The sequence below is a fragment of the Camelus ferus genome, chromosome 9 (assembly GCF_009834535.1).
Source record: "Camelus ferus isolate YT-003-E chromosome 9, BCGSAC_Cfer_1.0, whole genome shotgun sequence".
Taxonomy (NCBI): Eukaryota; Metazoa; Chordata; class Mammalia; order Artiodactyla; family Camelidae; genus Camelus; species Camelus ferus.
In genome coordinates this window covers 9,019,519-9,047,311 of record NC_045704.1, presented here as the reverse complement: position 1 = coordinate 9,047,311, position 27,793 = coordinate 9,019,519, and the positions used below count along the sequence as shown (strand labels likewise).

The following is a 27,793-nucleotide window of genomic DNA, read 5'->3' as shown; positions in this document are numbered from 1 at the left end:
AGCAGAATCCCTGCTAACAGCAGGGAGCAGCCCAGTGACCCTGGCCATCCAAGGCGAGGCACAGACTCCGAATGCACCACCTCTCCCTTCTCTCGTTTTCACGGACTCCAGGCACGGAGAGTTGCAGGAAGCCACGCCCCCGGCCCCGCCCTGAGACACCGCCCCGCGCACGCGCCCCCTCACCCAGCGGGCGCGCGGATGCGGGCGCGCGGATGCGGGCGCGCGGATGCGGGCGCGCGGATGCGGGCGCGCGGATGCGGGCGCGCGGATGCGGGCGCCCGGAGCGAGGTGGGCTGAGCACCCGTCCTGCCCAGTGCTGGTGCCTCACTGACAGCCGAGGGGGTGGAAGATGGATTCCAGGAGGTGAGCGGCCCAACTGGAAAACTGCGTGAGGGTCCGACATGGAGCGAAACAGCACTTTATTGCAGAGCCAAGTGGGCGGCGGGGGCGGAGCTCAACACTTTCTTCCACTTTAACAAGATGGCACGCGTCGGCGTGGCGCATTTGTCATGCTTTTATCTGTTTTGCTGCACATGCGCATTGTTCATTTAATTGCTCATAAGGCTTACATAACTGGCTCATGCGTACATGTCCCTCTTACCAGGTGTCAGCTACTGTGAACTTCGGCCTGGGCCCCACAGCCTATTCACACAAGGCTGCCGACGTTCATGTTTTAATTCTACTTTTAGGGCTAATTCTTTATCTTTCATCCACATTATTTGTTTGGATATTTATAATTTCCAAATTACTATTTGTGATTGATCCTTAAAAAATAATTTTAATGGCGATTTTCAAGCACACAAATTATACACAAGAGGGTCATCACTCAACAGCCCACAGCAGGGAACTCCTTGTCTACTCTTGTTGCAGAGAAGTGTGACAGCTCAGTTGTGACAGCAACCTGGATCTGGGCGAGAGACCAAGCAGCACTCGGAGAGTTGGAGAACTCAGGATTACTACACCAGCGGGCCCAGACAAGATAATACACGGAGCTCCAAGTTAGCACCCCATCTGTAGGTGTACACAGGCTTTTATAGGCTGCCTTTTTACACTTTGCAACATCATATGCAAATAAGGTATAAAAAAAGTTGACTAATTAGGAACAAGCTTTGTAGAAATAGACCAATCAGGAGGGAGAGAAATAACCAATCAGGAGTGAGGGAAATGAACCAATCAGGAGGGAGAGAAATAGCTAATCAGGAGTGAGCTCCATGCAAATGAAGCACTACAAATGGACAAATCAGGAGTTAGCTCAGGGAACCAATAGAATTTTGGGTGTAAGTTCCACTTTCCTGGAAGTTAGCCGTTTCAGAGGCAAAAAGTGAGCTAAAGCTACTGGGCCAGGGAACAAGATGGTGCTTGCAGAAGAGCAGCAGCCCTGCCTGGGGGTCCTGCTGGTCTTTTTATGGGGCTTCCCACCTCATTCCCCCCTTTTGATGCTCTCTTTAACATCTGCAGTGAGCACCAACCTTAGAGTGGTGCCTCTTTATTATTGTGCTCTTCCTGGTCCAGGGGCCTATACTGAGTGACCAGTAGCTGTAGCCTAAGTGACTCTATTCGGGAGCTAATGAAACAGGTAATGAGATTAACGATGGAAGCACCAAGCAGCAGCGCTAGAAGGATCATAAGGAGGGGGCCTGCTGGGGGAGGAGCCAGGAGGCCCAATTGCAGAGGTCATTCCATTGTGCCCAAGAATTTGCTAATTCCTGGTTTCTGTGTTCAGCTCGATCTTGTAGTTGTTGGACCATATTTCTGACAATTGCTGATTGATTTACGTAGAAACAGCATTCCTCATTTAGGAAGAGACAGAGCCCCCCCCTTTTCGGCAGTGAGCAAGTCTAAACCTCTCCTGTTCTGTAGGACTACTGCTGCTAGGGAGTCCAACTGGTTTTGTGGAGTCATTAAGGACTCAGCCACTTGTTTTAAACCTTCAGTGACCTCAGCAGATAACTACTGGTAACAGTGGGATGAGGCGGCTATTCCTCCTATTCCTGTGCCCACTCCACTTGCTATTCTCAGCCGAATGAGTAGTGATATTAATTGGATGGCACTTTTTGATCAAGTATGGGCCATCAGGGGTACAGGAAGGCTCTGGTTATCAGGTATTATGTCCATCTGAGGGGTAAGGAAGGCCAGTGTGCAAGTACCTGTCCAGTTGGCTGGCAGGCACTGTTAGGTGTGTGTTCCACATACAACAAATGTTCCTGGGTTTGGTGTGCACCAGGGTTTGTCAGGCATACAACCATAAACAGTTGTGCAGTTACGGGTTTGGGCACACTGGGCAGTGGCCAGATTTCCTACAGAATGTTTGGTCCCTGGGTTGTAGATGCAGTCAGGAGCTGTATGGGCCAACGTACATTAACTGACTTAGGGCTTACATCTGCAGTCCGGGGACCAACCAGGGTGGCCATTAAACTTGATTAGCTCTGAGAGACCAAACAGGCTGCCTACATGCTGGAGGGGCCGGGAGGCAGGCAGAGCCAGCAATCACTTGCTAGTTGTGGGTTAGTAGCATTAAGAAGAAAAAATAAAAGCAAGAATAAACAAATGGGACCTAATGAAACTTATAAGCTTCTGCACAGCAAAGGAAACCAGAAGTAAAACAAAAAGACAACCTACAGAATGGGAGAAAATTTTTGCAAAAGAAACCGAGAAAGGCTTGATCTCCAGAATATATAAGCAGCCCATACGACTCAATAAGAAAAAAATAAACAACCCAATCAAAAAATGGGCAGAAGACATAAACAAGGAATTCTCCAAGGAAGACTTACAAATGATCAATAGGCACATGAAAAAATGCTCAATATCACTAATTATCAGAGAAATGCAAATCAAAACTACCATGAGGTATCACCACACCAGTCAGAATGGCCGTCATTCAAAAGTCCACAAATGACAGATGCTGGAGAGGCTGTGGAGAAAAGGGAACCCTCCTACGCTTCTGGTGGGAATGCAGTTTGGTGCAGCCACTGTGGAAAACAGTATGGAGATTCCTCAAAAGACTAGGAATAGACTTACCCTATGACCCAGGAATCCCGCTCCTGGGCTTGTATCCAGAAGGAAATCTACTTCAGGATGACATGTGCACCCCAATGTTCACAGCAGCAGTATTTACAATAGCCAAGACATGGAAACAGCCTAAATGTCCATTAACAGATGACTGGATAAAGAAGAGGTGGTATATTTATACAATGGAATACTACTCAGCCATAAAAACCGACAACATAATGCCACTTGCAGCAACATGGATGCTCCTGGAGAATGTCATTCTAAGTGAAGGAAGCCAGAAAGAGAAAGAAAAATACCATATGAAATCGCTCATATGTGGAATCTAAAAAAACACAAAACATAAATACAAAACAGAAATAGACTCACAGACATAGAATATAAACTTGTGGTTGCCAAGGGGATGGTGGGGTGGGAAGAGATAGACTAGGATTTCAAAATTGTAGAATAGATAAACAAGATTATACTGTGTAGCATAGGGAAATATACACAAGATCTTATGGTAGCTCACAGAGAAAAAAATGTGGCAATGAATATATGTACGTTCATGTACAACTGATAAATTGTGCTCTACACTGGAATTTGACACAACATTGTAAAATGATTATAAATCAATAAAAAAATGTTAAAAAAAAAAAAAAGAAGGTGGTGGACTTGCTTAATAAGGGATTTAATTAGGGGTCCTGGTTATAAAGCATGGGCCTCGGTCTATTTTTCTTTTCCCAGTCCTTACCAGGGTAGTCTGACCAAGGTAGTTGAGTTTCTCGACCGAGCTTTATCATCTCCTTTTTCAGGGTCTGGCTCATGCGCTCTATCCTCCCTGAATGCCGGGGCCTGTAGGCCTCATGTAGATTCCAACAGATGTTTAGTCTTTTTGCCACTCGTTGTACTATTTTTGCCTCGAATGCGGGTCCATTGTCTGACCCTATGGTCAGTGGCATCCCAAATCTGGGAATAATTTCTCTGAGTAAGGCCTTTATTACTTCTTTTTTCCTCAGTCCGTGTTGCATATGCTTCTACCCATCCTGAAAAGATGCAGATAAAAACCAGCAAGTAGTTGTATCCTCTGCTGGGCCCCATTTCTGCAAAACCCATTTCCATATCTTTCAAGAGAGCCTGGCTCTAACACTGGATTTCTCTTGGTCCAGTTGTGCATTGTTCTGGGCACATATGAGGCAGCGCTGTAAGACTGAGGCTCAGAGGGATGGAAGTTGAGGGATCAGACAGTACTGTCCCAGCAGGGCCTCTGGGGCAGTCTTTCCCAGCGGGGCGAGCTCATGTTGCTGATGGACCACCTGATGGGCTAATTGTTCAGGTGTATATATCTGTTTGTCAGACATCACCCACCATCCTTCCTTTCTGCTGGTTTCTCCTTTAGTTTTGGCCCATTAGTTTTCCTCTTGGCTGTATGCTGGAGATGCTGGCAGCAGTTTGGGTGATAATCAAACCTTTGGGATGGCCCCAAGATTTCTGGCATAGCCCGATTCGCTTGCCATTTTTTTGCATAGGCTGATCTGCTAGTTGGTTTCTTCTGTTTATGGGGTCATTTCCCTTTATGGTGTCCATTACAGTGGATGATTGGCATGTCTGTGGGCTCCCAAATTGCCTCTCACCATAGTCCATGGGGGACTTGCCTGGCTTTTGCATCACGGTGGTTGTAGACATGTTGATTGGTTTCTTTGCCACAGCTAGCAGCCCATGCAGGAGGGCTCTCCGCTATGCCCGCAGAGCCTCCCATCCGGCTTGGGAGTTAGACTTGCATTCTGGTCTTGTGTCTGGGGCCGCATCCTGGGCCCATTCCACTGCATCCATGGTTCCCTCTGGGGCCTGCTCTTGTAGCCATCTTCTAGTTTCTGTTATGACCTACTTTCTTTCTTTAGTATTGAAGAGTATCAGGAGCAGCTGTTGAAAGTCATCCCAAGTCGGCCGGTGGGTCTGGAAGACGGACTCTAGGAGGTCAATCATGGCCTGGGGTTTTTCTGAATATCAGAGTATGGTGTCTCCAGTTCAGGAGATTCGTTGTACTGAAAGGCTGGTAGTACAGGATGGAGTGGCCGGGCTGTACGGAGCCATCATCAACTTGTTGGGGCCCTTGGGTCTCCTGGAGAGGCATCCAGAGGGTGGCTTCTGGCTGGGTGGCCTGCAGGGCTGAACAGTTTCCTCCCCTTGGGCTCCCAGCTGAGAGACCGGGGCCACCATGGCGGCACCGGCGGCGGTGGCCCGTCCAGTAGAGGCAGCTGTGGTGGAGCCACAGAAGCAGGAGGAACATGTGGCAGGGGCAGCACTGGCAGTTCAGGGTTCCCCTGAAGGACTGGCCTCATTGTGTCTTTCTTTTTCATCTTTAATGTCGGGACCATGAGGAGCTTATATTGTCCCTGACCATTCGCAAAGACCGAGACACATGGAGGCAAGGTTTGGGCGATCGTTAGCCAAGAGCCAATATATGGTCATTGGTCGTAGTGCCCTGGGGGCGTGGTGATTAACCAGTGTATGGCCCCGACAGCTGACAGGTCGAGTGTGCCTTCCAGGGGCCGTCCCACTCCAAAGGTGGGCCACTCTGACTCGCACAACGTGCACAATTTTTCTGGCGTCAATTTAACTCCATGGTTTCCTGAGAAGCCCTTTTTGAAACTTTTAATCACGCAGCCCAGAGCTGTCGGCTTGGATTTTGAGGCTCCCATTATTATTAGGTGACAGATCTTATGCTCTACAGGTGTGGCTCTGCTTCTGGCACTGAGGACTGTGACCCCAGTATCTTTTTCCCACTCCTCAAAACAGTGGCGCTCTCAAAAATCTCGCTGCCTCACTGGGCCTAACATCTATCTGCTTGGCTGCAGGTGCTGCCAGTGAGTTGGGGTTCCGCGTTAAGCAGGTAACCCTGAGGCTCCCCTGGACCTGGATGAGCTCTAGGGGTCCACGCACAAAGCCTTTTCTGTAGCCTGAATTGACAAAATATGAGGTCAGGATGGCTGGCTGGTGGCAGAATGGACCAAAAAGGAGGACCTGAAAAGAGGATTCCAGCCAGTGCTGGGGTGGCTCCCACTGGCTCAGGTCTTGTGGTCCTAACTGTAGACAGAGGAGTAGCATTGAGGCTTGTTTATTAATTGTGACATGATATTCCAGGGGACTGGTGACAAGGTCATGTCTGAAACTTTTTAAAGTAGTCTCATTGTAGTCCCCAAGGGCACAGGGGTCACTTACTCATAGGCTGTTTTATGTCCCTTTCCCTCCCTATGTAGCCACACTGTGCTGGTGTCACAAACGAGACAAAGACAGGGTTTTTGCTGCGTCCGCCTGGCCACTCCCCTCACAGGGACGACGGTATCTTTTAGCTTTGGCGGGTCAGTATAAACTGCTGGCTCTGATCCATACCCCAAGGGGCCAATACCGCCATGAGAACCACGGAACCGCAGGTTCTGACTCACTCGAACTCCGTAGCAAAATGCCATGGAGCTACAGACTGGAACCTGATCGCATGCTTTTCAGGCCACACACAAACACACAGATTATTTGCACATTCCCCTCCCTATCACCGGGGCGCCCCTAATGTAGCCTAATGTAGCCAGATCTCCCCGTCCGGAATACCGTCAGATGGGGAGCCTGGAGGAGGTGACAGAACCTGAATGCCCTGACCTAAATATGAAAGCTTCCCAGAGCTCCTACCTTGTTCGGCCATGTTGCTTGGTGAGTTGGTCCGTCCCTCCGAGTCTGGTTGGGGCACAGCCGTGCAGAGGACTGAATCACCTCCACAATGGAGGACCCAGAATACTGATGGGTGGTGCACCCCCTCATTCGCTTTCGGAGTTAGGGACCTCCAGGCGGTTGCTCTGATGCCCCAGTGGCTCAAGGGGCCTGTGTGGTTGGAATCTCGCTGGTGCCATCAGAAATGTGCGTTACAGCTCAGTTGTGACAGCAACCTGGATCTGGGCGAGAGACCAAGCAGCACTGGGAGAGTTGGAGAGCTCAGGTTTATTACGCCAGCGGGCCCAAAGGAACTAACACTCCGAGCTCCAAGTTAGTACCCCGTCTGTAGGGTTACACAGGCTTTTATAGGCTGCCAGTTTACACTTTGCAACAGCATATGCAAATGAGGTATAACAAAAGTTGACTAATTAGGAACAAGCTTTGTAGAAATGGACCAATCAGGAGGGAGAGAAATAACCAATCAGGAGTGAGGGAAATGAACCAATCAGGAGGGAGAGAAATAACCAATCAGGAGTGAGCTCCATGCAAATGAAGCACCAAATGGACAAATCAGGAGTTAGCTCAGGGAACCAATAGAATTTGGGGCGTAAGTTCCACTTTCCTAGAAGTTAGCCGGTTCAGAGGCCAAAATTGAGATAAAGCCGCTGGGCCAGGGAACCGGATGGTGCTGGCAGGAGAGTAGTGGCCCTGGCGGGTCTTCTACTGGTCTTTTTAAATGGGGCTTCCCACCTCACTCTCAACCATCATTTACCTCATAAAAATCTAGTTTTATCTACATCCCCTCTCACAGCCCTTTCCCTTGAAGAATTTTAAAATAATAATTATAATCTCATGAGGAACTGTTTGGTGCTACTGTTAAGACATAAGAGTTGTAAGCCTTAATGGGAGGGGTTATAGCAGCAGTGAACCGAATACATTCAAAGGGGAAGAAACAGCAGGGGAACAGCGGGGGGGGGGGGGGCTCACACGAAGACTTGCAGTCACTTCTGTGTTGCCTTTTTAATTGTCCCAACTGACCACCTCAAATCTTCTCACGCTAACTGCACAGGCAAAACTAAACAGGCATCATTAACTCTAAGCACGTTAAGGAAAATACTAACCATGGGAGAGCATGAATAGAACAGAAACGTTAAAAATAGCACCTGGTGGAAGTGGTTTGCAATCTGCTCTGATTCACACATCCAAGCCATGTTTACTCCATTCCTCCCCACCCCCACTGTTTTAATAGCAAATATTATCCTGGGCCCCAAGTCACCACATAGCTAAGAGGGCAGCTCAGGACCAGATCCAGAAGAAGAGGTTGTGCTCATGTCTATGTTTGTGCCCTGGACGTCTTTGTCTTTGGGTGTTGAAGAGGGAGAGATATTCCAACCACTGGGATTCCACTCTGGTGCCGGTGCAAGTTTTCCAGGGCACTTGTTTTGAAGTTTGTTTGTGTATGAATGGGGAGGGAGGGGCAGGTGGGTATCCTTTTTTTAAAAAAAAAAAAAAATAGGGAATTAACTATCTCTGGCTTGGGTGTCCAATAGAACTTTGTGAGATGATGAAATGGCTTGTAAAAACCTATAATGAAAAAGAATATGAAAAGGAATATATACATATATGTATGCCTGAATCACTATGCTGTACACTAGAAACTAACACAACATTGTAAATCGACTGCACTTCAATTAGAAAATAAAAGAAAGCATGCCACTACAGACGTCCCTACTGAGCACTCGAAGTGATTCCAGTGCAAGTGAGGAGCTAAATTTTAAAGTTACTCAATTTTTATCACAGCATTGAAAAATTTTATTTAAAAATTTCAGGCATCACAAAAGTAGAAAAAATAACATAATATAGTGACCCACCACTGTAACATCTTCCAGATCCAACAGCTGTTACAATGTAACGACACTTGCTGATCTTTTTTTTTTTTTTTTTTTTTAGTTTCTGTTACTAGGGTATTTAAAAACAAATGCCAGACCTCAAATGTTCTTTGATATGCAACCCTAAAACATACAGGCATTTTCATAATATAAGTACAATGCCATTTTACACCTAACAAAATTAATGATAATTTCTCCTTGTCATCTTAATATCCAATCCAATTTTAGATTTTTCTGATTGTCTCAAAAAGGCCTTTTTGGGGTTACTTCAAATCAGGATCCAGTCAGGGTCCACACATTACAACAAAACCTTTAATAGCAAAAATTTGGGAGCAGCCAAAATGTATCATATTTATTTCTGTCAGTGTCATAAACTGGTGGTTATCTTTGCAGGATGATTATAGATGCTATGATGTTTGTCCTTCTTTATACTTTCTGATCGTGGTTCCAAGTGTTCTGCAATCTTACTCTATTTTAATTAAGTGTAAGCATCTCCACGTGCTCGTGCCTGCTGTATTGGACAGGGATTGAAGGAAGGTGGAAACATCATCCCTCAAGTTTTGCGGGGTCTGGTCTGGCAGATGGTGCCAGAACTTGAGGACGGTCAATCAGGGCTGGTGTTTCCAGTGCAGTTGGAGCAAGCTGGTTCTGATGGGAATGGCTGGGATCCCTTCTAGTGCACCTGCTCTTTCTAGGTGACACAGAGACTATGGAATAAAGGAATTCAGTTCCTCAAAAATGCAATTCATCTGTCTTCAACCTTCTCCCCCTCAGGGAGAGACACACTCCCTCTCTCACACACACACGTCACAGTGTTACTCATGGTCTCAGTCACATTCTCACACCCACTCTGCCTCCCAGACCAGCACGTGTGTGCACACACACAGACACACACGTACACGTGCTTTCACACACAGTCTTCTCCCCTCAGTCCCCTTTTCTCTTCCACGACAGACATGAGAGCTGATTAGGTCTCAGGCACGAATAATGTACACTGAAAGGGTGACCGTGTGAGGACACAGGGAAGGTGGCCACCTGCAGAGCCAAGGAGGGAGGCTTTAGGAGAAACCCAGCCTGCAAATATCTTGATCTCCCTCTTCTGGCCCCCAGAACTGTGAGAAATGAGTTTCTGTTCACAGCACCTGGTCTGTTGCATTTGCTATGACAGCCCTGGCCAATGAAGTCAACCACTGTTCATGCAAAAGCATTCTCTCACTCACTCTCACTCTGTCTCTTCCTCATCCTTCCTTCCTGCCCCACACACGTTCTTACTCTACTCCTCCTCAGCGCACACTCGCCCTCTCCCACATCCTGTGGTGCCGACCACCTCCCTCTCTCCCCTTGACATGAGACTCGGCTTTCCACCCAGGGGCCCATGGGCGCCTCATCCCACAACAACCCCTTCCTCCTGCACCACAGAGGACAGGGAGAGAAGGCTCGGTCTGGCCTCCCTCCCTCACTTCTGCTCCCTGGGAGATCACAGTTGTGAGGGAGCCGAGACTGAAATAATTAACTTTCCAACTGTCGCTGGCTGACCACAATACAACCCATGCATATGGAGACCCCAGCAAAAGTGGGATGCCTGGGCATGCCTGCAAATGTGACGCACCTGGAATATGTCCCTCAGGACACGCGGGGCTCAGGGGGCTGAGACTGGAAGCCTTGCTGGCTGGCTCAAGATCAGTGAGAGAACATCTGACCAAATCACTGCCTGAATGTTCACAGGTACAGGGGTCACCCCCTGCCCCGGGGATCCAGTCTTTGAAATAGCTCAGATGCATTTTTGTATTTTGAGTCCCAGCATTTTTTTTTTTTTTTTTTTTTGCCTACTGAAACAAGCAAACAAATGAAAATAAAAGCAAACCAAAGAGAAATAGTTCTACAAGAATATACAATGGGGAAATAGTATCTTCAATAAATGGTGATGAGAAAACTGGAGAGCCTCGTGCAAAAGAAAGAAAGCCAACCTCTATCTTACACCACACACAGAATGAACACAAAACAGATAAAAGGCTTGAGCGACAGACTTAAAACCATAAAACTGCTAGAGGGGCACACAGGTGGTCATCCCCTTGGCACAGGTCTTGAGGTGATTATTCAAACCTCTCACACCCAAAGCCAAAGCAACAAAAGCAAAAACCAACAGGTGGGATTCCATCAACAAAAAAGCTGCAAAGGGAAGGAAACCATCACAAAATGAAGACAATCTTCGGAATGGGAGACAGTGTTGGCAAGCTACATATGTGAGAAGGGGAAAGTAGCCAAGAAATGCAAGGAACTCATATACTGCAACAGCAAAGACAGAAAACAGAAAAACCCAAACACTCTCAGTGAAAAACAGGCGGAAGAACTGAACAGACATTTTCCCAAAGAACACATACAGATGGTCAACATCACTGATCATCATGGAAATGCAAATTAAACCACAGCAAGATATCACCTCACGAATTCAGGATGGCCGTCATCAAAAAGTTTACAAGTAACAAATGCTGGGAAGGGTGTGGAGAAAAGGGAACCTCATACACTGTTGGTGAGAATGTAAGTTGGTGCAACCACTGTGGAAAACAGCATGGAGATATCTCAAAAAACTAAAACTAGACTTGCCATATGACCCAGGAATCCCACTCCTGGGTGGACATTCAGAAAAGATGAAAACACTACTGCAAAAGTATACAGGCACCCCAATGTTTATAGCAGTATTATTCATAATAGCCAAGACATGGAAGCAACCTAAGTGTCCTTCAACAGAAGAATCGATAAAGAATATGTCAGACACATATTGCACATACAAAATATATGATAGAATATTACTCAGCCGTAAAAAAGAATAAAATGTTGCCATTTGCCACAACATATATATGCTTGCGGGGTATTGTCCTTAGAGAAAAAAGTCAAGTAGAGAAAGGCAAATACTGTTATGTTATCACTTATATGTGGTATCTAAAAAATGAATCAGATGAATATAACAAAGCAGAAACAGAGTCATAGATGAAGATGACAAACTAGTTTCTTCCCCACTTAACTACAAAAGAACCCTAATGGTTACTAGTTGGTGGGTGGAGGGGAGCCAAATAGTGGAAGGAGACCAAGAGGTACAAACTACTAGGTATAAAATAAGTAAGATACAAGAACATAATGTACAGCACATAGAATATAGCCAGTATTTTACAATACTGTTAAATGGACCAAAATCTACAAACATATCAAATCACTGTGTTGCACATCTGAAAGTAATATAACATTGTAAATCAACTATACTTTAATAATAAATAAATAAAAATTCCAAACTGTGCCACAAGAAGGCAAAAGCAAACACAAAGAGAAAAAACCAAACAGGACCAAGAGAAAATTTAATCCCCATTTCTGTTTTTCAATATGAAAACTAAATATTCAAGTGAAAATGTAAAAATGGCAGCTTCTTTCCCCTCTGTCATATTACTGCATCCATGCAATCCATAAACTTCACTGCAGGTCAGTCATGTGAGAAAACTCTGCAAGGTTCAAATAGGAAGCAAGCCAGTGAACAGCAGTGGTTTTCTGTACCACAACGTAGCACTGCAACTTCCCGGAGACAGAGGAGAGAAACAAAGATGCAGAGTCATGTAGAAATGTAGTGACAGAGCAGAGTGATTAAGGTTGTACTGAAGCTGACTTCTACACCTTTAGCACTTCAACCATGATCTCTGACAACAAAAGACCAGAACCTGGGTGGTCTAGGATCCCTAAGGAGCAGCAGGAAGGGGGAAACAGTGGGAAAACAAGAAACCAACACATCAGAGGTCTGCATTAACCAGAGATGAGAATCTAAAAATGCAGCCATATAAAAAGTAAAAACAGAATTTGGCACATAGATGACAAAAATGACCACCAGCAGCAGGATGGTGTGGGCGGCTCTGGTCTCAGGGGGACATCTGTGGTGACCAGTGAGGGTGTGAATGTACTGCACTCTCTGGTGGTGTCTCTGCAGGAGAAGCACCATGGAGCCACTGGACCAGACCATGAGGCCAATAAACACGGCATCAGGAAATGACCACAGGATGACAGCGCCGGCACTGGGACTTGAGGACGAACAGAACCAATCCCCTTGGGTGTCAGTGTCATTTCCTATCTTCTGTGGACCCGTGACTGTCACAGGAATATAGACATTCATTAAGACACTGATCATCCAGCAGGTGCAACAGGAAGGACCAATGAATTTAGGGGCTCTTCCTCTGAGCACCATCCACTCCACTGTCCTGGGGATGAGAGTGACAAGCTAATAGGTGCTCAGGACACAGGTAGAGCACAGGCTGGTGCTGCGGGCCAAGAGGCGGATGAAATAGACAAGCTTACACCCAAGACTGGACAGGGGCTTCCTCAGAACAAAAGCCGCCATCATGTGGGGAATCGCAGCAGAAAAAAGTACCAGGAGATTGGCCAGGGCCAAGTGGCTGAGAATCATATGTGTGGGTTTCTGGTTCTGTCCAAGCAAGACTGGAGAGACGTTATGGAAAAGGAGAATGACATTGGCCAGAGCTGCAACCCCCACCTGGAGAACAAAGATGGTTTTCAGAGTCATTTCCCACGGGGCTTGCAGGACATTGCTCTGACCAGACATAGAGAGGGCTTCCGAGTCACTGCAGGGATGAGCAGGCTCTGCCAGTCCAGGCATGAAGACTCCTCCTGGTGACAGGACCTCAAACAAGGGTCCTTGGCCTTTTCTTCTCCCGAAGAGGGAGACACTGTCACATTCCACAGCAGGGGCTCAAGCTGGAGAACACATCACAGACACCAACCACATTTCACACTATTTTGTATTTAGTTTTACTTACTTGCTTTGAGGGTGATGCGCAAGGAATAATGACTTTATTTGGAAAGCCAGCAGACCGAGAAGATGGCAGACCGAGGAGCTAGAGAACCGTCTTCCCCGAGCCTGGTTCTACTTAATTTTCTAATCAGACTCCTTACCGGAATGTAAGGTAGCTTGAGCTTAGGAACCGTGCCTGTCTTGTTCAAAAATATGAATGACTGCTAGTAAGTGTTAAATAATATGTACTGAGCGAATGAGTAAGTGAGAGGGAGACAGGGACACTGTGCCTCCCTTAGAAGTCACGGTGAGCATTCAGAGCATCCATAATGCATTAAAAACAGCAATGAATCAAACATACAAACTAAGGTGTGGAGCATGAGGCCGCCTAACTCATTAAAACTGCCAATCAGCCATCAGCGTTTGAGAACCCTCAGCATCGTTCATCAGAGTGACTGATGACAAATACCGCCCAACAGATCATAGCCTTCTGAATGTTTGGCGTGACCGTAAGATGCTCTCAGCTATTCCATGTGGACTAGAAAAGCTCGTTGGCCAAGGACATTTAATTATTAATTCCACAGAACCGACCTGCTGAGAAGTCAGGTTTCGGCAGCTTTTTCTGAGCAACCTCACTGTCCACATTGAAACATAAACATTATGAGCAGGTTATTTTACGTTTCATTAACTTCTGTGTTCTTGTGTCTTGTCTGATTTTTCCCTTTGATCTGGATTTTTATAAACCAGTGTCAGGCTGGAGCCCTGAGCTCAAAGTCACCCATAGCACAGAGCATCATGTGACCGTTTGATCTGAGCCCTTACAGGTGAATAACGTCTCCCTCAGATTGGACACAAAGGTTGACGTATTTGATTAAAAGAGCAACCCGTCCCAGAAGCAGTATTTGGTATTATTCTTGTTGGGTTCAGAAGCCATCGTTAGGTAAAGGAAGCGAGAAGAATTTGAAACAAATTCCCAGAGTTACCCAAATTCCTTCCTTTTCAGGAAAACTGGGTTTATCTTGTGAGAATCTATGCAGACAACGCAGGAAGATGCACAGTGAACAGCTTCTAACCATCAGCCTGGGCTTCACTTCACCAGAGCTTCTCCTCAATTCCTCATTCACTGGCAGGGACATCAGAACACCCTGAAGTCTCAAAGCCTTGCTCCCCGTTTGTCATATGGGATGGTTATAGGACAGTAGGTGGAAACCTTGCACAGGTTGTCAAGTTCCAGCCTCTGACCAGACAGCTTGTTTTGTGTCGAGATTTACCCATTTGTCAGCTTAGTCCCACTGAGGGAATTTTATTTATCACCCCCCTCTCTCTCTTTCCTCACAGAAAAAGCGAAGTAGGCAGTGAACACAGAGCACAGGGAGGAAGGCTGGCGTGAACACAAAATGTGCTTTTCACACCAATTGTTGATCACAGTGGCTGGAACAAAGTTCGTTTCCATACGGCATTTGTACCTGTGGTAGTAGCCGTAAAACCTAGAGTAAATGTTTGCTGTGATTATCCATCAGTACCAGGGATGTGAGGGGAGGATGTTAAAATGTAACAGGGAAAGACCAGGTCAGGTGTGGGGGTTACAGCTCAAGTGGTAGAGTGACTGCTCAGCACGCGTGAGGTCCTGGGTTCAACCCCTAGTCCCTCCTCTGAAAGATAAGTAAACCTGATTACCCACCCACCAAAAATGTTTTTTTTTTTTTTTTTAAAGAAAACCAGTGTCATTAATCCTGAGACTTGAAATTTAACAGAATTTTTCTCAAATATTTTTCTGTCTCCTCTTGTTGCCAAACACACACACAAAGCACTGCTCTCTCTCGCACACAGTACAGAACACACAGAGGAAAATTACCTGTGAATTCTCTGCGGGAATACTGACACAACTGCATCCTCTTGCAGTAGGATTTCAGGGAGGAAAAAAATAGATCACAATTTCGTGATACCACCGAATGTGTTTCCCTGTGGATACCCGTTTGTACACAGAAGTGTATGTCAATGCACCATATTTGATGTGTCAGGAGTTTGAAGGTATAACCCAAACTCTGCACATCAATTGTCCCTGTGTAGTCACAGCCAAGCCTAGACATCTATAGGGCTGAGGAAATAAGCAGGGAGTTTTGTATGTGGCTGAGCTGCTCAGTGGCTCTTCTCATACAAGGCATGGCTCAGATTCCACAGAGAACCCCATTCCTGGCCTTTCTTCTCCTATTTTCAGGGACACAAGGATGCAACAATTTGCACTGAGTCTCACCACAGCGGCCCTGCCCTGCACACGCCCCCGCACCACGCCCAGCCCACCCAGGGCATGAAGGGGACCGTGCAGAGCAAGGCTCTTATCCTGCCCAGTGACACCTCACAGCCCCAGTCCTGAGCTCCCCTCCTGCGGGAGAGCCCTTCTCTCGTTTTCTGCCCTGAGGTTGAACACAAGGAAGCACTCACCTGCGTGTTGGCCCCACAGCTCTGTGCAGGGAAGTGTCACCCAGGATGGGCCACAGTTATAGGGGCAGGGTCCCTGGATCTCATCTCCCCACAGAGGAGCCAGTCATGTCATCTGTAGGACAGGTGACACTTCTGCACGGAGACTCTGGGGCGTCCCCAGTGAGGAGCAATCTGACCCTCAGGGCTAGTCGCCCTCGTCCACTCCTGGGATTAGTGGCAGCTCCTGGCAATTACTGAGCAGGCCTGCGGGAGCAGCTGAGCAGAGGGCACAGAGAGTTTCCAAGTTCCTCGGGGAAGTTCAAAGTCAGAGCTGTAATCTGTGGTGGGGCGCGAACTGGAGGTCCGAGTCCCGGGGCCCTTTCACACGACTCGACTATAAACAGTATTTCCCGCCGGGCATTTTCCTCAGCGCTCTCGTGTTTCCAGAACCCGGCTGACACCTATGGTGGGAGCCTCTCCCTTGACTTAAGCGCCACAATTCTTACTACACGGTGCCCTCAGCTTTCAAGCCTGCAGTCTGTCCCTTTTAAAGCTCGCTGGTCCCACTTGCGCATCCGGGAGCCTCCCTAGCGTCCACAGTGCCTCCGCGGGCGATCGTGACGCGCTGCCCGCATCACCCAGACAGAACTGCGCCCCGCCCTCACTGGACAGCCAGGCTGCCCTTTACTTGGAGGGTTCACCTTGAGAAGCAATATTCCAGGACCTACATACAGGACCCTGGTGGAAAGTGACAGATAAGACAGAGAGACAGCAACAGAATTCTTTAAAAGTGAGAAGGAGGCCAAAACCCACCTAGCCCACTGGGTGGAACATTAATGAGACACTTCCCGAGGGAGATAAAGAGGTGACCCTGCATCACATGAGCCTTAATTATGACAAGTCATCTAATTTTTAAAGGTTGGTTTGGATATCATATATATATGTTCAGTTCAGGGATACAGAATCCACTCCTCCTATTCCAAGGCCATATATATATATTGCCTTTTCACATCATTTTTAGAACAAGCTTACCAATTCCAACAACGGCAGCGGAGCAAGGCCAGCACCAGCCAGCCTGGATCACCCCTGGGAACCATCAGATCTTTGGATGAACCAGGGGTGTGTGCAGGGTCAGGGCTGCGTGGAAAGTATCAGTACCTTCCTATCGGTTTTGCTGTGAATGGAAAACGTCCCTAAAGAGTAAAGTTTACTGAAAATGTAAAGCAATTATACTCAACAAAAATAAAATTCTATGCAGGGCCAGGAAGGCATTAGTCACTTATTGCAGAGACAATAGAGAACAAGGCAGTGCTGAGTAATGCCTGCGAGGTATGTGTGTGTTTGAAAAAGAAAACATGGAATTAAACTGTGTAGATATACTTGGGGAAAAAATACTGGCTTTTAAAAATAACCACTGGAGTGGATGGCACACTCTAATGCTAAGTAGACACTTAGGGACAGATTTTTTATCGGACCAGGAGACTGATCAAATCTAAATTTGGACAAACTAAAAGTGAACGTTCTGGGTGAGAAGTCAGACCTGGTGACCATCAATTCTAAAACCTAGAGACACCTTCGAGCAGTGACTCTGCCTCAGAAGAGTCAGAGGATGGTGGTTCTTCCCAATCCACGCACCTATCGCTCAAGGCGTCTGTTAAGAAAGTAAAGTTATGCTTCCCAAAGTGTTTGCCATTTAATGTATTTGTGCTAGTCAACACTGCAGGGCAGGACAGGCGACCGCAGCCCACATGGCCGCGATGCCAAGGCACAGGGCGGGGCGCGCCAGGAGGGGAAACGCCCGCGGTGGCCGAGGAGACGCCTTTGTGAGAAGGTGAGTGCAGGACGCGCCTCGTCAGACGGCTGTCCCCCGGACCCTGCTCATGTCCTCCACCCAGAGACTGGGTGAGATGGTCAGGTGAGGCTTCCTCTCCTCCACCTCTATCAGCAGCATCTTAATGTCTTCACTCAACTTAGATGTGTGCAGCCTGGGGAAGCAGAAAAAATAAAGTTTCTTGACGTAACACGTGATTGTTGGCCTCTCTGCACCCCAATGCCGGCTCCCTCTCCATTCCTTCCTAGAAGAGACTGGGAGAGTTGAACTGAGTGTGCAGAGGACACACTAGTCTCTCGTACAGGCCAGCAGGTGAGGAAGGGGACGTGAACTGTCTGGTTCACCCTCCGCAGGTCCTCTGGGTCCTCCTGGCACGTGGAAGGCACTCTAACATTCATTCTGTGGATGTCAACTACACACCCCTGAAGTGCAAACGGAACGTTCCAGGACAGTATCACCAGCTGCCCTGCAGGGAATGCAGCTCTGGGGCAAGACTCCTCTCGGTCCTTTACGGAACCCTCCCAGCTGTGAGCTGGGCCTGCGTCTTTATGGCAAAGCATGTAGGAGATGGTGTTTATAGTAAAGCAGCCTCTCAGGGGACACCTGACAATGTCAGGAGACTTTTAAAAATTTAGGAGATAGATGTGCCGGGTATTCTTTTTTAAAGTTAATTAATCAAGAAAAATTTTACTGAGATATGACTGACACACAACGTTGTCGAAGTTTAAGGTGTTGCAGTGCGCTGGTCTGATGCATTTATATGTCGCAAAACGATAACCCCGGGGCGTTAGCTAACACCTCTGTCATGTCACACGACTTCTTTTTCCTTTTGGTGGTGAGAGCAATTAAAATCTAGCCTCAGCAACCTTGAAGTTTCCATCTTTGATCACCATGTCTGGAGGGAGGTGCCACAGGCATGGAACATGTGGGCAGAGACCAGAGACGGCGCCCGACATCCCGCAGTGCACAGGAGAGCCCCCCACAGCAAAGGAAGACCCGGCCCCAAGCGCGCGCCGGGCCGGGGCTGGGCAGACTGCAGGGGCCTAACCCCACTCTGCCGGCCCTCGCCACCCAGGGCAACGGCGCCCACTCACCCGAGCGTCTGCAGGTCACATTCCGGGTGGGTCAAGGCTTCACGCAGCACCAGCGCCGCCTCGTAGTTCAGATTAATCAAATTCAGGTCCAGGCCCCGCAGGGATTTGCAGACGGTGAGAGCGGAGGCCAGGTCTTCGCAGCAGGCGGACGTGAGCTCGCAGATCCCCAGCCTGCAACAGGGAAGCCACCAGCGGTAGGTAGGCTGGGGGCGGGCCGCTCCGAGAGGCCGGCGCCACGCCTTGGAGAGGGCCGTCACAGTCGGGACCTGCGGGTCTCCACTGGTGCCAGTGTGTCCCCCCAGGGGCACGCGGCAGTGTCTGGGGACGTCTGACACACATGGCGAGTGTTCCCGGCATCTCAGGGGCGGAGAGAGGCCAGAGACACGGCAAAAGCCCCCCAAAGCCCCGCACAGCCCCCACCCCGCCACGCACAGAGCCCGCGGAGCCCCGCCAGCTGTGCCGAGGCTGAGCCAGCCCTGCTTCCGGGGGTGGCGTCTAACTTACCAGACTGTCCCGCAGCCTTGTTTTTAAACTTGCTTTCGCCCCCTGGCTTTTCCTCTTCTTGAAACGGGTAAGCTTTCCCGCAAAGATGACCAGGGGACACTCACCCCAGGTTCGCCAGTTTACAGCTGGGGTGCCGCAGAGCCGCGCACAGCCGCCGCGCACCGGCGTCCCGGAGCCCGTTGTTCCCGAGCTTCAGGGTCTGGAGCCTCTCGTTGCTGGTAAGAGCGGCGGAGATGTCGCCACAGCAGGCAGAAGTGAGGCCGCAGCCCTCCAGCCTGCGGAGAAGCACAGCGAGCGCGCCCCCGACGGACGCGCGGTCAGGGGGGCACAAACAGCCGGTCCTCCCGAGACGGCAGCCACGGGGACGGCCAGCCGCTCCGCCCGCCCCGCCCCCTGGGCTCCCTGCCACGCCCCCGCCCTGCCCGGCCGCACCCCCTCTTCCCCGGCCTCTGCTCCTGTGACAGCCGGTCATAACGCTCTCGGTGCAGGCGGGGTGGGGCTGCCACGCCCTTACTGCCTCCAAGTCTCTGCACAAATGTCACCCCTGTATCTCCGCCTCCTCCAAGCTCATGACTCCCCACAACACTTGTCACCCACTACCAGGTGGGTGTGCATGCACACACATATACACACACACTGTACACGGAAGTCTGATATATGTCCATCTGGGCACGCGTGTATCTGGACACACGTATACACACATATGTAACCGTCTGGTACGTGTACATACGTAACGTGTGTGCAGTGGTTACATGTGCATCTGTGATTTTTGCTCCCCTCCCCAGGGGACACGGGGCAATGCCTGGAGACTTTCTGGTTTGCCAGAGAGAGAGAGAGAGGGAGGGAGAGGGTGCTACCACCTTCCAGCGGGTGGAGGCCAGGGAGGCTGTTAAACACCCCGCGATGCACAGGACAGCCCCTCCACGAGAAAAAACCCTCGGGCGACACGCCATCAGGCCGAGGCTGCGGAACCATGGCAGGTACACCCGCGTACATACACCTGCAGCCTCACACTCACGCGTGTGTGCGTGCACCTGTGTGTGTGTCCATGGGGGTGGATGACACTCCCGAAGGCTGACTTCCACGGAAACGGGGCTGACGGTGTTTCATTTACCACTTTGTCTTATTCACCCAGTAGAAGGAACGACTGCCCCTCCGTCTCCGATCCTTCACTGTGTGCTGCTTACGGACAGGCACCGATCTTAGCTCTCTGCCTGCGTTACCCACCCCGCTGTCTGCCTCGGTCCTGAGGTGGGAAGTGTAGCTACCCTGGTGTTGCGCGTGGGGAGAGGCGAGGAACCTTAGCTCACACAGCTAGTCGAGGGCACTCAGGGCTCCTTTCTCGTCTTCCCGAGGACAAAGACCCAGCTCCGGAGGAGCACATCCCACCAAATCCTGATGGGCTTTTAGCAAGACACCGTCAGCGAGCCACTGCTCACGCCCGGAAGCGCCACAAGGGACCAACGCGCAGCCTCGCGTTCCCCCGCGGGCCCCGTGCCTTCTGCTCCTCCTGCTCCCCCCAGGGGGCCAGCCGCCCGGACGCTCAGGCAGCCGCCGCAAGACCTACCACAACTCCCGGAGCGGGCAGTCTGGGTGCTTCAGCGATGCACACAGAGACGTCACTCCCGCATCTTGCAGGAAGTTTGACCCCAGATCGAGAAGGGTCAGAGATCTGTTGCAGAGAAGGGCTTGGGAGATGGAGCCGCAGGCGGCCGAGGTGAGGGAGCACTGCGTCAGTCTGCAAAGACACGCACACCGTCACCCGCCTGCGCAAGCTCCGCGAAACTCCATGTAAACCTTTCTTGTACTCTGCGGTCACCGAGAAAACTGAGAGGGTTAAAAGGGGTCGCAGCTGTGGAGATACAGAAGGACGTGGAGGACAGATGTCACACGGCAAGTCACAGGCAGAAGAGGCTGCAAACCCGCCTGGGACAGGGCAGGCGCTGTCCGGTTCCCATCACCCCCGCCAGCCCCCTCGTCCACTCCCAGACCTGCTCGCCACCCCCCATCCCCGTCCACTCCCAGACCTGCCGGCCCCTCCCGCCTGACCTCGGGCAGGGAGAAGGAACAAGCCTTTGATTAGTAAACGTTTCCCCTTCTAGTCTATGAATTTTTGAGATCAGACAATAGGCAAATAATTCGTATGTTTTTCAATGAAATAAGCTGTTTCCAATATTTGAAATATTTTTTAAGACTTTAACGGTTGCATACTACAATCTGCAATGGTTTCACAACTCTGTACATTCACTGAAAATCTCCATGGGAATTTTATACTTTCTGCCATCTTAAGTTATACAGAATGAACACCTTGCATCAAAATTCTTTTCAAGTTCTGAGGTTTATTGTTGACAGACTTTTCATTTGTTTTTTGATTTATTAGCCAACTTACTTTGCAAAATACTTAGTGCTTCCACTCATACTACAAACTTGACCGTTTTGTAGAATCCTGGCCAAGTGGTATATATTTTTTAAATTTGCAGATTTGTTTAAAAGAGCATTAAACATTTAAATACTAAAAATATTAAATTGGGTTGAACATTAAGGGGAATAAGGTAAGGAACGTAAGGGAATTTTTGTGCTATTTTTGCAACTTTTCTGCCAGTCTAAAATTAACTCAAAATAAAAAATTTTTTAAATGCGTGAACATTATGCTGTACACCAGAAGCTGACATTGTAACTGACTGTACTTCAATTAAAAAAAAGAAAAAAAGAAAAAAGCCAAAACGTGAAATTACCAAAAAAGAAATGAATATTTTTTCTTTTAAAATTACTAGTGACTTTCTTGCACCTTCAGTAGTCTTTCATTTTTTAAGGAATAAAGATTCAAGTTTAAAAACAAAAAAAAGGTTAAATGATGTCTTTTAAAGGGCTCTTAGGTAAATATAGCTGATTTAAATGACCGATTGTTGAATACACTTTAATTCTATTTGTTGTATTGTATCAGGCAGTTCCTTCATAGATAAATCCTTTTATCTTCCAATATGTCATTTCTTTTGTACCTCTAAAGATTTTTCGGTCTAATCTTTATAGTTCAGAGTGTCTTTTTTAAATAGTTTGGTTATAACGTTTAACGTTCCTGGAACTTATTATAGTGTTAATATTCTCTTACGATCTAAAAAGTCATCTCAGTAACAGTGTTCCAGCCTTCTACTGTAAATGCCACTGTGAGTGTGATACATATGTCTGTACACACACACACACACACCTGTCACGCGCACACACACGGAAGTTCTGTTTCTGGACGGCTTATTTGCTCCCATGGACTTGGCTGTTCTTGTACCTGCCCCCCATCCCCACCCCACTTTAAGGCACTGCAGTACTTTTTAAAAATTTAACACTAAGCTCCTCCAGGAGCCTCACTAGACAAACCAAGACCAGCAGAGGAAGAAGTTCACCTTATACATCAGCAGCAAGGAAGAGGTGGGGACACGGGGGTTCCAGGGACAACCTAGAACATAGGAAGCCCCCCACCTGAAAGCAATCAAATGAATTCCTCTTTAAAGTGATCGGTCCCCTCCCCCTCTCCAGTGTATCTACAGGGACATCCTTCTTTATGATGACCAGGATTTACTGGGCTCCAATCAGATGCCGGGCATCTAAGGGCCAGTCTCATGTCTCTGGAACCAACCTCATGGCTCCTCTGTGGAGCAAGGAAGTGTGTTTGCTGTTTTGCTGACAAGACACCCACACCTCGCGGTGTGGCGAAGCAGCTGGGGTCCGACTAGAGAGTCCACGTCCCGCAGCCTCTCTCAGGGAGCTGAGTGCCCTGGCAGCGGGGTCCGTGAGCACCCTCTGTCATCACCCCAGCCCTCGCCCCCCCGGACCCACTCACAGCAGCATCTCCAGGGCACAGCGGGGGTCCTTCAGTGCATCACACAGCGCCATCACGCCTTCATTCTTCACAGGATTCTGTACCAAGGAGAGAAGCTTCAGCTTCTTGTTGTGGACGAGGACGGAGGCGATGTCTCTGCAAGCTTGGTCCGTGATGTCACACTTCCCCAGCCTACATGGGAGACACGTGTTGTGGGATGTGACCAGATGCTCTGGATGGCGCGCGCACAGCTGGCTCTGGACTGCAACCCGGCTTCTAGTCCCGCGCCTGCCAAGTCAGTCTCTACGTCCTGGGCTTTTTAAAAGCACAAATATAATTACATTACACTCGTCATTAATCTTACTGTTTTCCACAGAAGTTAGGGAAGAGTTCAAGCCACTGCTTCTTGACTCGGGGTGACTTTTGACCCGGAAGAGACATCTGTCAAAGCCTGGAGATGTTGTCAGTTGTCCCGGCTGGGGAGAGGGGTGCTACTGGCACCCGGTGGGTGGGAGTCAAGGACGCTGATCAACCACCTACAATTTATGGACGGTCCCCCATGGCAGAGACTGATCCGGGCTTCAGTAAGTCTGATCATCTGATTATTTATCAGTAGTTCTGAGGGTGAGAAACGCTGGTCTGAGCCTGAATGAAGCTTAAAAGATCATCTCGTGGGCTAGAGACGTTTTCTCAGCCTCAGCAGTACTGACACTCGGGGCTAGGTGAGTCTTGGCTGTGGGATGTTGAGAAGCATCCGTGGCCTCTCCCCACCAGGCGCCAAGAGCACCCTCCCCCATGCAGTCGTGACCGTCAAAAACATCTCCAGACCTTGGCACCTTCTAACAAGACAAAACTGCGCCCTGTTGGGAACTAGGCTAGAGCGAAGCTGGTTTTGAGGACCTCCCACTCCCAACACCAAACTGAAGCCCAGAGTACAGCTGGTCTCCCCTAAAGAAGCAAAGTTTCCAGCTATAAACTGTCTACATCGGAATCCTGGTTTCCTAGACAAGCTCCCCGAGTCTTGTGCTAACACGTAGCATACAAAACTCTACACAAGTGGCATAATGCGAAACGGGGCGAGTGCTAAGGAATTTCGCGAGCTCTCCCTTTTCTGAGTAGAGAGAACTAGAGTGGGAGAGAATTGTTATGGCGTGGAGACGGCTTGAATGGCACGGAGCATCAATAAAAAGCCCGTACATTCCAACGGCTCACGCACAAAACCTGCTTCTCCCTCCTGATGAATCTTGACAAGTGAAACTGACTGAGTGTACGTGACCCGGCAATGCCATCAGGACCGCGAGGAGGGAGGCACCCAACCCGCTCAGCCGGCAGAGGGAAGAGCCTGTTCTCTTGGGGGAGTTTCAAGAGTTGCTTTTGTCTTTGCTGCCTTGATCTTCCTGCTGAAAAGTGGACTGAACCTGTTCAGGAATCACCCAACAATGGAAGGGGAATCTCATATAATTTTCAAGAGGAAGAAATGATTTGGGGCAAACCATTTTCCCTCTGGCCTCAACGTTGTCATCTGCAGAGTAGAAGATCCTGCTTGTGGTCATTAATATGCTTTTCCATTTTAAATTTCTATGACCACTTTCAGGAAAAAAAATTGGAATTATGATTTTGGAATGGTTGGCTTGAGGGCAGAACCAAGAGGAGTCAGATAAGGTGCTGATGAGAGAGAATTCAAGTGAGTGCCAGAGAAGGGAACGGTGGGACAAACCTCCGGAGAAGAAGCCTCACCTCTGCAATCCATCCTCAAAGACACAGTGAGCAATCTTATGGTCACTGGGGGAAATGGGGTGGGGAGGGATATATTTGGGAGCTTGAGATTTGCACATGTTAACCACTAGAAATAAAAATAGATTTAAACATTTCTTCTATATGGCACAGGGAACTCTATTCAGTATCTTATAGTAACCTTCAATGAAAATGAATATATGCATGTTTATGCATTGCTGGGACATTGTGCTGCACACCAGAAACTGACACCTTGTAACTGACTGTACTTCAATTAAAAAAAAAAAAAAAAAAAGTCTGTCCTCGCCTTTACTAGGAGGCCTGCTGATACGGAGATGCGAGCAGTCAAATATACAAGAGACAAAGACAGGAAAGAAAACAGGCAGATTCAGGCGGCAAAGTCCACACTGAAAAAATACCACGGCCCACCCGGAGACTTACATCAGCTTTTCTATGCTGCACATCGGGTGCCTGAGCGTCTCGCACAGCCGCCGGACGTCCGGGTGCGAGAGGCCAGTGCCAGACAGGTTCAGGTACTTCAGGTGAGGGCTATGAAGAACGGCCTTGAAGAAGTCTAGACCGTTTATAAGGTTAGACGCAAAGTTGCACCTGCAAAAGACGAGGAAATCCTGGAACTCGTGCGACGAAGTCCAAGCACAAAGCAGATGCCCCGCACACAAGTCCTCCTGCCCTCTCTGCTTAGGCTCCCAATTCTGGTTTTAAATTTCTGGTGATTCCCGCCTATAAATCATTTCTGTCTGGGATCTGCTCACACCAGGAGCTCAACTGCTTAGCTGCCTCCTGTTTCTGCCTGGTTCCTCCACTCCTACAGACCAGCACAGATATTAGAAGGGAAGTGACTCAAACTCACCGCATATTAAATTGTAGGTGTCATGAGGACAGAGGCAGTGCGTGCCGTCTTGCAGACCTAGGTCTGCTGCAGTGCCTCACGTAAAATAGAGCTGATGCACCAGGCAAGGCTGTATTCCCTGAGAGAAGGACCCATTTCTGTTTAAAAACTGACTTCTTTTTTTTAAAAAAATGATAACTTTAAAAAGTTAAAATAAAATAAACTAAATACAAAGGAGACAATATATATCATGGTTAAACACTCAGGCTCCTGAGGCAGAGGAAACTGGATCAGGATATTTTCTTTTCTCCTGGACACTTCCGTGAGGTTGGGCAAATTAACTTCACGGCTGAGCTTCTTCATGGAACGGCTTGATAGGGGCGTGATGGTTAAGAAATTAAAATTTGTCACAGTGCCTTGAACGTGATCAATGCAGGCTGGCTTTGATTTTTTTAAGTAGCATATATTACATGTTGTGTGATCACCGCAATGTATACACACATCAAATCATGCCGTGCACCTAACGGGAACACAACGATCTATGTCAGTTCCACCTCAGTACAAACTGGAAGGCATCTGCATCTCCAAGCCCAAATTTAAGAAATAAGCCAACAGAATTCAGAGAAACAAGAGAAAATGTCTGTAACATTCAACGTGCACTCCCATTGTTAAAGGCTACGGCCAAAAGGGAGGTGCTTTTAGACTCCAATTTACTCAAACGTTTGACTCAAATTTGCTCCTGGCAGAGCCTCTTGGAAAAGCCAGCCGTGCAGTGACCTAGGGAGAGCCGTGGACTCAGCTGGAAAGACTGAGCCACGGAAGCATGAATAAGCCAAGAAATGAGCAAAGTTATTGTCTAAAATAGCTAACTTTTCAGGTATCACATGGGAGACAGGACGGCAGGGGGTGGGAAGTGGCCAAGGCGTTCTGGGTGAAGGATGGGCTAACTCAGGGTCTTCCCGCTTCAAAGAGCAGCCCTCGGGCGGCACAGCCAGCCAGGCCCTGCTCCCTCCCTTCACTGGGCAGATGCTTCCGTTCCAGCAAGGTGCCAGAGTGCAGGGTAGATAGAGAGCCGTGAGTAGGGCAGCCCCGGACCCATCACGCACAGAGCTGTGTTCCCAACAGAGCTGCAGTTTCCTGACTGACATCGAACTTGGACACGGGATGAGGTTACAGAGTGACTGGGGCGAGGGGGCTGCTCAGCTGTGGGGAGCGGTGGGTGGTCAGAGGTGGCCTCTGCCCAGGGACCACCTAGGGAGCGAATGGCCAGGAAAGGCTGACCAGACATGAAAGCAGCTGCAACAAGTGTTCTGAGTCAGGAAGGAGCTCAGTGCAGGGGCTGAGAGAAAGGGCAGGTCCTTGGGCCACAGTGTTTGATGGGGGAGCAGGTGAAGAATGAACCAGAGAGGAGGACTCCCCAGTACGATCACCTCCAACGTTCCCTGAACCCTGAGCCCAGCAGTCACCAGCCACCTCGGGCTCGCCAGGGAAGTCTGCTGTACGCAGCACCTCAGTTAAAGTATTGGTTAGAGAAAAACCTAAAACGGGGGCCACGGTGTGAACAGAGCCCTGGACCAAAACACGCAGAGTCACATAACCCATGCGTGAAACCGGTTTCCCTGAAATGCTGACTCTGCTTCTAAGACAAAACTGAAGCTTCCTTCATGTCAGCGGGAACTTGCGGCTTCCCAGCCCATCGGCTGCACACAAGTGTGCTGGCTCCAGGGGAAGGAAGGTACAGTAGAAAACAGAAAAGTACTTCCCGCTTTGCAAACCAATCTGCAGCAGCCGGGAACCAGCTGCTGGACCGCGTTCAGTTTTAAAGTCTCTCTATTTGCCCACAGTTTGTTTCTCGCTCAAGTATCTGAATGAAGGAAACCTCTCTGAATTTTCTTTTTGAGACGTTGGACTGTGGCTCTGGTTTAAAAAAAAAAAAAAAAAGCCTGGGTAGAGAGAGTGACCCCTCGCTGTTGACTTAAAGAACAGGCTGACGCCCAACTTACACGAACTTCTGGAGTTTACAGGCGGGCTGAGCCAGCGTCTTACAGAGAATCGCCAGGGAGGCCTCGTCGAACTGACAGTTGTCCAAATCCAACATCTGGAAGTTCTTGTTGGTCTTAAACAGTGAGCAGAGATCTCGCCAAAGGAGCAGCGCCTGGATTTTACTACGGGAGGACAAACAG

At 48.7% G+C, this 27,793-nt stretch overlaps 1 protein-coding gene across 2 annotated transcripts in view; it reads right to left on the bottom strand.

Annotated features, from left to right (window-relative positions):
• Window positions 1-17,469: 17,469 nt before the first annotated feature.
• The window catches only part of NLRP9 (NLR family pyrin domain containing 9), a 48,252-nt gene continuing 37,928 nt past the window's right edge, over window positions 17,470-27,793 (bottom strand). The window contains exons 4-10 of one of the 2 annotated variants that reach the window (XM_032487499.1): window positions 27,614-27,775; window positions 25,202-25,369; window positions 23,048-23,218; window positions 20,783-20,953; window positions 19,320-19,490; window positions 18,712-18,882; window positions 17,470-17,771 (exon numbers count right to left, since the gene is read on the bottom strand). In XM_032487499.1, coding sequence (XP_032343390.1) covers window positions 17,639-17,771; window positions 18,712-18,882; window positions 19,320-19,490; window positions 20,783-20,953; window positions 23,048-23,218; window positions 25,202-25,369; window positions 27,614-27,775 — 1,147 coding nt within the window. In that variant the 3' untranslated portion in view covers window positions 17,470-17,638. Of the gene's footprint in view, window positions 17,772-18,711; window positions 18,883-19,215; window positions 19,491-20,782; window positions 20,954-23,047; window positions 23,219-25,201; window positions 25,370-27,613; window positions 27,776-27,793 lie in introns of those variants that run through there. The other variant, XR_004322826.1, reaches the window with a different exon arrangement.